This window comes from Schistocerca gregaria, chromosome 7 (assembly GCF_023897955.1).
Source record: "Schistocerca gregaria isolate iqSchGreg1 chromosome 7, iqSchGreg1.2, whole genome shotgun sequence".
Taxonomy (NCBI): Eukaryota; Metazoa; Arthropoda; class Insecta; order Orthoptera; family Acrididae; genus Schistocerca; species Schistocerca gregaria.
In genome coordinates, this window is record NC_064926.1 from 402,309,726 (window position 1) to 402,322,913 (window position 13,188).

The following is a 13,188-nucleotide window of genomic DNA, read 5'->3' on the forward strand; positions in this document are numbered from 1 at the left end:
GAAAGTAGTGGCACTTTTCCAAATTGCATTTTAACCCAGCAGCCTGTAAGACAAAAAAGAGCCTATATAAGTTCCTGACATGTTTTGCAGTGGTGCAGCTGGAGGCCACAATGTCATCAAGATAATTGGCACAGCCTGGCACAGACCATGTGAGTTGTTCGAGAAACCATTGAAAAAATACCAGGGCACTGGCCACACCAAATGGTAACCAGAGGCATTGATACAAGCCAAAAGGCGTGCTAATGACCAAGAGCTATTGAGGGTCCACATCAACGGGAAGCTGCAAATATGCATCAGAGTGGTCGATCTTGGAAAAATACTGACCACCAGTGAGCTTAGCAAAACGTTCATCAGGGTGCAGCAAGGGATATGTGTAAATGAAAGACTGAGCAGTGACAGAAACTCTGAAATTGCTGCAAATGTGTAACTATCCTGATGGCTTCTTAACAGTGACTAAGGGGACAGGCTATTTGCTGGATACATTCGGTTGGACAACCCCGGAGGCAGTGAGGCAATTGATCTCCGCCCTGACTTGATCACGGAGTGCCATTGGAGCTTGGTGAGCCTGAATGAAATTGGGTCTGCCCAAAAGTATCATGGTAATTTGGGCTTTGAAATTATTGATACAATCCAAACCCACAGAAAACAGGGCAGTAAATTCAGAGCATAAAGAGTCGAGTTGTGTTTGAGACACTTGATCAGAGACTTCATTGGAAATAGTTAACTGGAAAAGGTTAAAGGCATCCAAATCAGTCAAATTTTCAGTGTGTGCATTGTTTACCACCAGAAAAGTAAGTTGATGAACCACAGATTTATGTGTGGCTGGGGCCAAGAAACAACATAAAATCGGAATGCTTCGTGTATTGTAGGTGACTAATGTACGTGACACTGTTGCTGAAGGGGGAGAACCCAAGTCTACGTATGTTTGCTGGTTGAGTAATGACACGGCAGCACCAGTGTCACCTTGCGTGTGTGAAACCTTCTGATAAACCTTGACATCAATAAAAAGGCTATTGGATGCAACAGAGATTGATGATACACAATTGACATCCATGTTAGTGTCCGCCATAGGCTGTTTGAATTTTGCATTACAAACAGGAGCACTTTTGTTGCACTGGTGGCATATGGCCCACTGCATAGGACTATTTGACCTATCATGAGTGACAAAACACGACAGACAAGAGGGAAGCGTCGAGCTCTTAGGTTGTTATTCATTGCCGGGCTTGTGCTGTCACTGCAGCTGTGGCTGCCGTACTGAGGTAGGCCAGCTTCCGTGATGTTTTGCTTGCGTGCAGACTGCTGCCACCATATCATTCCCCTGCGAACCATCCAGAAAACGGTGGGGGAAACAGGTTGAACTTCTACAACCTCACACCACAATTCAATTTGAGTACCCACAGCCCTCAAAAACTCAAATGATCTTGCAATAGTCAGAATGTTGGAGAGGGTGGGGTTTTATGGCGATAACCAAAACAAAAATAGAAAGCACGGCATAAGGTAACATCAGTAAAACCAAATGCATGAAAATGCTACCACAACCATTTTTCATAGGCTTCCCATTCTTCGACAGACTCATTACAAGCTGAAAACGGCCGGACATAAACGACCATGGTAGCGGCAGGTGACGTAGGTTGAGACAGATTCCAAATGGCCAAAACTGAGGCAAGTGTTCGTAATACCTGGATTTGATTGCGTCGTGCTGTGGTAAACACATCCTGCTGTTGACTGAGGTTTTGCAACATAGCTGTAGGAACCCCTTGCTTATCAACCAGCTGGCATAAAAACTAATCAGCAGCACCGTCAAACATCATAGACACAACATAGGATCACCCAGAGACTTAAAACCTTTAAACCACACAGAGAACAATCCCTCACTTGTTGTCACGTGTGTTATAACTTGGACACACAACACAATGAAGAATGTTAGTACAACTTTATTAGACTGTGCATGTACAGCAATCGCCACAATTTACACTGAACACAATAAGATAAGGCTAATGTGTGCAAGCAGCATGAGCATAGTGTGGCAGGGTTTAAGTAGGCAGTCATCTGTGGCAGGCTCTGTCCGAAGTTCACAATATTGCTCTTTTGCAGTGCACTTTCACAGTCGCAGATGACAACACACTGCTAATGCATGCAACTTTCAAGTGTGTTTCCGTTATTTCAAATGCAGGTGCAATATTCTTCAAAATTCTGCAGTTTTGTCACCCTTCTGCTTTACATTTATAGTGAGGAGCTTTGCAAATGAATTTAACTTTTCACATTCTAATAATGCATAAAATTGTGAAAAGCTCCAGATTTTTTAACAATGTTTTGCATTGATTTACATTTAAAGAAAATTCATTTCAGTGTGTGCTTTGATACAAAGTGATGTTCAAGTTAGGTTAAACTCCAAGGCTGTGACTAAGCCATTCTGTGAATGCTTGGGAGAGTGGTGCTGACAGATATAAATTCTGAATGATCCATAAGCATGAACTGTGTGTAAAAGTTATATCCCCTGTTGAAGCCATATTTGCTTCCCAGTGTTACTCTTTTGAAGTCGATGACATACAAATCATTGTCAGTGTTGTTCCTCCATGGAGAGTTGTGCACCTGATTCCATCCTGCACTTTTCACAAACTAAAATAATGAACCTATTTTTAATATTACTGAAGTTTGATGACAGCATTAAAAACTGCTGCACCTGTATATAGATCACAAAGTTTTGACACATGGCAATGTAAACATAAATTATAACTTGTGAAAACCCACCCTGTTAGAGACTATAAAGTTGACTTAGATTTACTTCTATCTTGGTGAACACCATAACTGCAATAATATTTTATAGAAGAGGAAACTTTTACTCCTAAATTTTGCTTCAGTGGTTTGAATAGTTTGCGACTGCAGCCCAAGAAGTTATCCAGTTATCATACAATATTGAATTACTGGAGCACCAGATATTCAAAGTACAGCACAGTAATTGTTACCAACTTATTTCAGTTCACTTCACTGTTGTAGAGTCATTGAATTGTTTGGGCTGAATGATATGCTGAGTTTCCTATAAGCAGATTCTTATAAAGTCGAAAGAAAAATAATTTAAAGGTTAATTTGTTAGTAGGCTGGAAGGAGCTGAAGTGAACATTTTCTTACACATTGTTAATTGTATATTGCATGGCAAGGCTTAGGTCACATTACAGCACCATGTCAGAAATTATTGCTCCTGGATACCTGTTTATTCAAATTGAAGAGTATAGGGTACAAATGAAAGAATGAAATTCAGTAATGTTTCCCTTATCTTTCTATCTCTACTGCACATCTTATATAACATCTATCCAATGCTGGTAATGCATACTTTCATGAGGTATTCCACCTCCCCCACCCCCCTGCCACATTTCCCAACCCTCCTTGTACTGCAGTTTTTGGGAACATCTGATAACCACTTATCCACAAGTGAGTATTTATTATATAATTTTTCTTTCCAGAAGTCGATCTCTAGAAGAAAATGCAGAACCACATAAAAATTTGGCTGTTCACTGTTGGCTGAAAGATTTAGCTGGTGTATATGAACCAGAGTGCACAACAACACTGCAGAGCAAGTCATTATCAGCGGAAATCACAAAAAAAGTGGAAAATATGGCAGAAGTTCTTTCACATGCTAAGTTTCGGCACTTACAGCAACAAACGACACTTATTTCTACAGAGCTTTCAAAGTTCAGAAGGTGAGTTTTGGGACGAAAATATAAATGTTAGAATTAAATTTGAGCACATCTTGATTCTGGTGTCCTGTAGTAAAAAACCAATTTTCATTCTTTTACTTAAGAGATTGAATATTAGTGTGTGGTTTTTTATATATAAAAAACTGTGATCAAATGTATCCGGACACTCCCAAGAACATGGTTTCTCATATTAGGTGCATTGTGTGGCCACCTACTGCCAGGTACTCCATATCAGTGACCTCAGTAGTCTTTAGACATTGTGAGAGAGCAGAATTGGATTTCCACACTTCTTTACTGTGGTAGTGAAGTGGAAACGGGAAGGGACACATACAGCACAAAAGTGTACAGGCTGACCTTGTCTGTTGACTGACAGACCGATGACAGTTGAAGAGGGTCGTAATATGTAACAGGCAGACATCTATCCAGACCATCACACAGGAATTCCAACAGCATCAGGATGCACTGCAAGTACTTTGACAGCTAGGTCGGAGCTGAGAAAACTTGGATTTCATGGTCGAGTACCTGCTCATAAGCAACACATCACACCAGTAAATGCCAAACGATGCCTCAAACGGCGCCTTGCTTGGTGTAAGAATCGTAAACATTGGATGATTGACAATGGAAAAATGTTGTGTGGAGTGATGAATCATGGTACACAATGTGGCGATCTGATGGCAGGGTGTGGGTATGGCGAATGCCCAGTGCACATCATCTGCCAGCGTGTGTAGTGCCAACAGTAAAACTTGGAGGCGGTAGTGTTATGGTGTATTGGTGTTTTTCATGTAGGGGGCTTGCACCCCTTGTCACTTTCTGTGGTACTATCACAGCACAGGCCTACATTGATGTTTTAAGCACCTTCTTGCTTTCCACTGTTGAAGAGCAATTTGGGGATGGCGATTGCATCTTTCAACATGATCGAGCACCTGTTCATAATGCATGGCCTGTGGCGGAGTGGTTACATGACAATATCATCCCTGTAATGGACTGTCCTACACAGAGTCCTGACCTGAATCGTATAGAATACCTTTGGGATGTTTTGGAAATCCAACTTGGTGTCAGGCCTCACCAATCGACATCGATACTTCTCCTCAGTGCACAACTCCGTGAAGAATGGGCTGCCATTCCCCAAGAAACCTTTCAGCACCTGATTGAAAGTACGCCTGCAAGAGTGGAAGCTCTCATCAAGGCTAAGGGTGTGCCAACACCATACTGAATTCCAACATTGCCAATGGAGGACACCATGAACTTGTAAGTCACTTTCAGCCAGGTGTCTGGATACTTTTGATCACATAATGTATATAATTGCATACCATACTGGTACTTGCCCACCATTATAAAGAATTACAGTAATTGGCTGCAAGCACTCGGGCCCTATAGGATACATGTGAAGGATGGTCTTTTAGATGGGTGTCACTAATATGAAATTTTTACATCAAGGTTGGAGCTTTGGCTCCAAAGAGGCCCAGCAGTCTTTTAGACCCAACATATTGTAAGAAAGACTGCTTTTAGAATTTAATATTTAAATTTTATCTTGTGCTGTTTTAGACAGACATCATAAATTTAAAATAATGTGCAATGATAATTCAAAGCAAGGGGCTTCAGGATTCACCTTCCAAATCAATACACCATATTTGCTGAAGAGCTTCATGCCATCTTGAAGGCATCTGAACAAATAAGTCATCTTCAGAATAAAATGTTTATCATGTGTTCCAATTCCGTTACTGCTCCATTGGCATTGCAACAAATGCACTGAGCAAAGAAAATGAAACGAAACATACTGGACACCCTTATCCTTCTTCAATAGGAAGAAAAATATCTTTCATTCTGCTGGGTACCAGAGCATGTGGAATTCTCGAGAAAACAAGCAAGGAGACAAAGCAGTCATGAGGGTCTGCAGACAACACATTATAAAAGAAGGTACCATTTCCTGAAGGCTATCTTTTCACTGTGCTGTCAGAGATCCAGGCAGCTGTGGAAGTTGTGGTTGCTTGAAGTGAAGAACAATAGACTGCAGTCAGTCAAAGTTCACTATTCTCAAACTTATCCTAGGCGCGCGCGCACACACACACACACACACACACACACACACACACACACACACACAGACAGGAATTTCCACTGTTGTTAAACAGTGATGGTCATTATTTAAATGTTGGTGTATTACATGGTTTGTACCTTAAAACACATGTTCACTTGCATTCCTCAGTTTGTTAAATATAATCTTCTTTATCATTCAGTGTTTCATGAGAGACAAACAAACATTGATGGCTGTCATCTTCTTCAAATATGAACACGTGTTGATAAGAACATAGGTCTCAGTTCTCTTCCATGTGGAACTGCCTCTCTGCATTCCCATTCTCAACACACGTTGAGGAAGTCTAAACTGTTTCACACTGAGAATGCTAAATTTTCTGTATTTCATCATATAATCACTTACACAAACAAATGATTTTGAATGTTCAGGCAGCTGGATTATGGTGGTCTGGAGCATGTAGGACCATTAGCGCAGAGCCTGTCTGGACACATCTTGGAATTCTGCCAGGAGGTATCTCCCACTGATACCAACATAGAGCAGCAACTGGAATCTGCATGTGACAGGTTAAGAAGTGTAGCTGCTGCATCACAGCTAGATGCTGACCAGATTGCTGAAAAGACAATGGAACTGGAACATCATCTAAGTGCTTTGCTTGATCATACACTGAAGCAGCACATACTGGTAAGCAGCATTTGAAGAAAATATGACTAACTGTATTTAGAAAAACAGAGAGAACATTCAGTTAATTACTACAGCTTATGATTCTTTGACATTATATTGCTATTACCCCCTCCCCCCTCTCCCTCCCTCCCTCTCTCTCTCTCTCTCTCTCTCTCTCTCTCTCTCTCTCTCTCTCTCTCTCTCTCTCTCTCTTTCTGATTTGATAGAGTGATAGACAAGTACCTATCAGTGCAAGTAGCAAATTGAAGATTGCAAATATGACTTAAGTATCTGAGAAATGCAAAACATAGCTGGTCAGTGAATACTGTCTGCACTTCAAACAAAACCACATGTGAGGAAAAGTTTTGGAAAAATTATGTTTTGATCAGAAAAGCATGTTCAGCTTCTCTCACCCAGTAACCGTCTTAGATTGTTAGCAGATGACCAAAAGGAACTGCAAAAAGATTTAGGTAAGATATCTGTATGGTGTAAAAAGTGGCAATTGACCCTGCATAAAGAAAAGTGTGAAGTTATTCGCATGAGTACTAAAAGAAATCCTCTAAATTTCGATTATGTGGTAAGTCTCACCAATCTGAAGGCTGTAAATTCAACTAAATACTTAGGGATTACAAGTACAAATATCCTAAATTGGAATGATCTCATAGATAATGTTGTGGGTAGAGCCTACCAAAGACTGTGATTCATTGGCAGAACACTTAAAAGGTGCAACAGGTCTACTAAAGAGACTGCTTACTCTACACTTGTCCGCCCTATTCTGGAGTACTGCTGTGTGGTGCGGGATCCACATCAGATGGGACTGACGGATGACATTGAAAAAGTACAAAGAAGGACAGCTAGTTTTGTATTATTGCGAAGTAGGGGAGATAGTGCCACAGACATGATATGTGAATTAGAGTGGCAATCATTAAAACAGAGGTATTTTTCAGTCACCAGTTTTCTCCTCCAATTGCAAAAACATTCTGTTGGCAGCCACCTACATTGGGAGAAATGGTCATCACGATAAAAATAAGAAAAATCAGGGCTCGCACAGAAAAATTTAAGTGCTCGTTTTTCGCGTGTGCCGTTCGAGAGTGGAACGGTAGAGAGACAGCATGAAGGTGGTTCATTGAACCTCCTGCCAGGCACTTTATTGTGAATAGCAGAATAATCACATAGATGTAGAAATAACAAACCAGCAGTTCCAGTTGCACAATGGTTTGTTCATATGGCCAGTTTCAATTAGCAGTTGATTAAATCATTTGGTCATAGGTCATGTTCCATCAACAAAGTGACTAGCGCTAATCTGTCCACATGATAGTTCTGGGAATTTGTCAGTCAGTGTACACCTATGCATATCAGGAGAAAAGAGAGAGCCACTGTTGTCCCCTCATCAGATGTTAGATGAAATATTCTAATGAGATCACCTGGGTATGGGGGAGGAGGGAGGAATGGCGCCCCAGCAGTGGCCTTCTCCATGCTAGCATGCAGTTTCCTCTCTTTTTTTTGCTGTGTTAATTTTATATCTATTTTGTCTTTAATCCTGTCTTACATTAGTGACAGATAATAACAAAAAGTAATAGATCACAAATTTTGTGAACCCCTAAACGTTTTTGCTGGCTATATTAATCTTCAGCAAGTCCATGAAGATGCCAGGACTGAAAATTCCTTAGTTATTATCATCAAGATTATTTATACCCCCCCCCCCCCCCCCCCAACCCTCTCTCCTCTCCTCCCCACCTCTCATCATTAAGCAAGGCAACACACTGGTTAACACATTCGACTCACATTTAGATGGATGATGGTTCAAATCTGTCTCTGGCCATCCTGATTTAGATTTTCTGTGATTTTCTTAAACACTTAAGGCAAATGCCTCTGATGGTTCATTTGAACGGGCATGGCCAATGTCTTTCCTTAATCCAAGCTTGTGCTCCAGACCTTATTTTTGTTGGGACATGGAAAAACTAAGATTTCTTCCTTCCTTTTCTTGTCACCATGCAACACAAAGATGACACTATAACACCACATACATATCCATAACAGTCACCTACACTCAACAGAATACTAAACTCTCACACACCTTGAGGAAACTTGTCATTGTGCTCTTAGGAAGTAAACCCATTCCAGTTAAACGATTGAAGCTACTGGTCTCCCTGCCAATAATGCCATATAATTTCTTATTTCTTTTTAACCCCAACACAAATAGAGGGGTGTCATAAGTTTAAAATGTGTATCTCTCTGTGGCACTTTTGCTCCCAAATGAAAGGTCTGATTTTAATGCAGATTTTTTATTTGAAAACCTGTTTTAATTGGGATGGTTTTTAGCCATGTTCCATGAAAGTCTGTTCTGCCATTTAAATTTCATCAGCTAAATTAAGTAAAAATGTTTTCTGCCAGCACACTCTCTTGATACATGCTGCGTAACACTTAAGAGCTACATTAAATTACATATTACCACATTGCAGAGCTCAAAAAGACATAAATAAAAGTCAATGAGAACATATGTTTATCTTTTATGGTTGACCAACAATGATTTTTGTCTTTTGAAGTCTCCCTCTTTAGCATACACAAAGCAGAAAAAGGGTGATCATGACTCAACTGTAAAAGATAAAGCTATCCTCTCACAGCCTTTTTGTATTTCTTTTTGAGGTCTGCAGTTCACTATTAAATCAAATGATTGTGCCCTAACAGTTTAGGCATCCTATTGCAAAGAGAGCGCAATGACACCCCACCTTCTTCAGATTTAATTTAGAAATATCACCACTGCTTATTGCTTATTTTACCTATAGCTAAATATATATTAAAACATAGTCAGTAAATGTATGTGTGTGAAATAAAGAAACACACATAAATCAAACAAGTGACAATGGTAAAATATGATGAAAACCTTAAGTGTTATAGATGAACATATTCCTGAATTAACCACTATCAGCGACAGCAATAACTGTACTTGGTTGCCAGTTCATCGGCCGTGTAGAAAAGCGGAACCACCTTTACAAATTACGAGGGAAAGAAGAGCAGAACAACTGTCTTGGTTCCACTTGTTCCCTCATGGCAGAAACGGACTACAGGAAAATCGGTTTCATCTGATTTCACCATTAGATTGTCGACAATACCATGTCTACCACTAAAATAAAAACATGAAGTAAAACTGAAATTTAAAATTTAAAAAAGGCATTGACACAAAAAAATCTCTAAAAGTAAAAAAAAAAAAATTGTATGACATATTGCCCCTTTAAGTTTAATTTAAGTCATAATTTCTTGATCCTAGCATTGTTGTAGCTAAGTAAATAAAATAAAAACAGAACATATCTAAAAATGATAAAGTATGAAAGTTAAATACAAGTAAGCTACCTGGGCAATGTAGGTAAATATCAAAACAACAATACCAAATTATTAATTAATTTACTCTAAAAATTTCGCAATATAGACATAACTGTAAGTGATGCCTGGTCTCACATGACTGCCCATTTGGGTCGCTGCACTTGCTATCACCTGGCATGGCACATACTGCGCAAACACACAACTTGGGTTCATGGTTTAGTGAAGCATGAGTCAGTGCACTATCATCAAACCACTGCAGGACTTAGGCCTCATAAGACAGATTAATGCATGAACAAAATTAATATGTTAACTATTTAAAAATATGATATAAAACAAATAGGTAACTCCATTCTTTAACAATGTTATGCTAATAAAGCTAGATTGTTTTCATATTTTATGTAATAAGTAATTATACTTCACTACCTATTTTGAGGTGTGGATGCGAGACACACAGGACTGGAAGAGATGACACAAAACAGAAGAGGCTTACATTTTGTGTAGAGGTTTTTTAAATTTTAAATTTAATTTTTATCTAACAATAGGATTAGTTACTAATCAACACTGGTAATGTCAATATACCCTTAAGCAATGTGAGCTGTTAAGCAAGCAGTATCTCATTTCCAGTAGAGCTTTTCTTGCTACCTGTGTAAAATGCTTAACTATAACTTTTCATAGTACAAATAGAATAAGACATATTACCAATATTTTATTTTAAAAATCTGACTCGTTCTGTATCCAGAGATATATTCTCAAATGGATCTACAGAACTCTAAATAAATAAATAAATAAATAAATAAATAAATACCACAAAGAAATTCTCTCTCGTGTGTGTGTGTGTGTGTGTGTGTGTGTGTGTGTGTGTGTGTGTGTGTGAAATGAAACTTCTTGGCAGATTAAAACTGTGTGCCAGGCCGAGACTTGAACTCGGCACACAGTTTTAATCTGTCAGGAAGTTTCATATCAGTACACACTCCACTGCAGAGTGAAAATTTCGGTCTGCAGAAATGAAATGTCATGTCATCATTTGAGCTGATGATTTCAGGGTTTATTGGCGCGTGTGGAGGAACCACCAAATGACTTAGTACTGCGAGCTGCTCTTTCTGGCCTCACAACACTTGGACTGGAGAGTCCAGGAGCAGGACAGTTGGTAGCTGAATGTGGTGGCATTCATAGTTTGCTTACCATCACACTTGATTCTCATTCAAGTTTTGTTCGCACTGCATCACTAAGAGCCCTTGCTGCAGTGTGCTGTGTTGCAATGAGCATACGACAGTTTGAACAGGTGAGTAACACTAATGCCATGTGGAATTTAACTTTGTTTTGTTTACCTGAACTCTGTATTCCATTGCAGATATTTAGATATTGTTTAAGAAAGATGAAATGTTCCATAATTTCAGGGAGGAAAGAAACTGTATTTACCATGTGTCACCTTGTTATTGCAAATAGCTTTTGTTCATTCTCACCTCATAAATCGCAGATAGGCACAACAAAAAGACTGTCACAAATAAAGCTTTGGGCCACTAAGGCCTTTGTCAACAATAGACGACAGACACAGTGCGGTTTCAGTTGCCTGAGCCGCTGTCGAGTGTGTGAGTTGCGTTTGCATGAGTTCGCGTGCACATCTGGTGTCTATTTTGACAAAGGCCTTAATGGCTGAAAGCTTTATTTGTGCCAGTCTTTTTGTTGTGTATATCAATGACTCAGCATCTCTGCTACATGGTGAGTAGCAACTTTCCTATCCTGGATTTTCCATTGTTTCACCTCATAAATCCTCTGTTAAAGCCAGTACATTTTTCCTTGAGTTGTTGCACTTCTTATACAGGGTTATTACTCTTGCACCTTTAGTCATTGCTGATGATTAGTCATAGTTTTGAGCACCTGCACAACTGATGTTGTTTTAGGTAACAACAACAGCAGCAGCAGCAGCAGCAGCAGTGGTGGTGATGGTGGTGTTTTAGATTCTGTAAAAGGATGTCTAAATTTGTAAAAATAAATGTTGTATAAACTTAGATTGTAAGAATATGTACATACTTACTTTCACTTCTTTTCTGTTGATACTAAATGTAACTGTATCCTCATTTTGTTGACCTGCGTAATATTACATGTACAATTTTTGCTGCATGGTAAAACTGGATCAATGCAAATCAATGCATCAGAAGTGAAACCAATGTCAAGCAAGTTGCTCAGGCAAAAAATCAGTTCATAGTTTCACAGATGCTGTAGAGTATTTATTGGCCCAGAAAAACAATAATACAAGGGGCAATCAAATGAAAATGAGACACATGGAAAAAGTAAGTAAACTATTTATTATTTTAAAAGCTATAATCATAACTATTAATACATTTATCCCACTGTAAGGCAGGACAGTCAGTGCCTTTGTGGGGAAAATGTTTGCTGTTGCATACAGAACTGTGATTGTACCCAGACAAGCACCTCTTCTCCAAAGTAAATCGACAATCGTGAATGTCCTCCTTCAGGTCTCCACAAATACAGAAATTTCATAGGGAGAGAGCACCACAATTAGTGCACCAGTGGTACATGGACACTTTGCATAAATTGAAATGCACCTCCAGGTCCAAATACACACGAATGTTGACGAACACCACCATTCTGTTGCAGGTTAATGCCCGCCCACATGTTGCCAAGAATGTTCCAACTATGCTGTAGAAATTTTGCTGCATAGCCCTTGCACATCCTCCATACAGTCCTGATGTCTCCCCACGTGATTTCCATATTTTTTGAACCCTGAAGAAAGACATTTGTGATTTGCTTGGACAAAGTAGTGCACACTCTGGTACAATTGCGGTTCCGTAAGCAACAGTAAACATTTTTTCACGAAAGCATTGACCATCTGGTCTCTCAGTGGGACAAATCTATTACCAATTATGGCATTTACTTTTGAAATAATAAACAGTATACTTACTTCTTTCCATCTGTCTCATTTTCATTTGATTCTTCTATATAGCATACTGACCGTAAGTGTTTCAGCAACTTAGAAATATCTTTTCAGGCAGGTGGTGTTGAAATTTTATCTGAACTGCTAGCAGATGAATCGCGCCCTATATCAGAGTTGTCTGAAGCTGTTGGAGTTTTGGCTCAAATTACTTCTCCTTGGGTAGAAGATAATCACAGTGTCCATGGTTTGGCTGAACATTTGCCATCACTAGTCAAATCCCTCACGAGTAAGTTGCTTTAATTTCTTAAGTTTTTTTCCAATACAGTTGCTCGTTGTTGTTATTTTTTTTATTCTCATGTAGTGCAACCAAATTTGCTGCCAAAACAAAGGTAACACAAATTGGCATTTGTGTAAATTATTGCTAATTATTTGTGTCAGTGGTTACTAAACCATCACCTGCTTTGTCTACATATTTATTTTATAAATACCCTCTTCCTGTTACACCAATCATTTAACACAGAAATTTTATAGAACACCATGTTACTTTTAACTGTTTTACTTACAGTTTCAGTTAGATCCTG

General features: G+C 39.2%; 1 protein-coding gene across 4 annotated transcripts in view; it reads left to right on the plus strand.

Moving 5' to 3' along the window:
- The window catches only part of LOC126281428 (protein inscuteable homolog), a 206,539-nt gene that overhangs the window by 167,837 nt on the left and 25,514 nt on the right, over positions 1–13,188 (plus strand). For all 4 annotated transcript variants that reach the window (XM_049980380.1, XM_049980378.1, XM_049980377.1 and 1 more), the window contains exons 4-7: positions 3,462–3,698; positions 6,159–6,411; positions 10,754–10,993; positions 12,722–12,893. In XM_049980380.1, the coding sequence (XP_049836337.1) occupies positions 3,462–3,698; positions 6,159–6,411; positions 10,754–10,993; positions 12,722–12,893 (902 nt within the window). The remainder of the gene's footprint in view (positions 1–3,461; positions 3,699–6,158; positions 6,412–10,753; positions 10,994–12,721; positions 12,894–13,188) is intronic.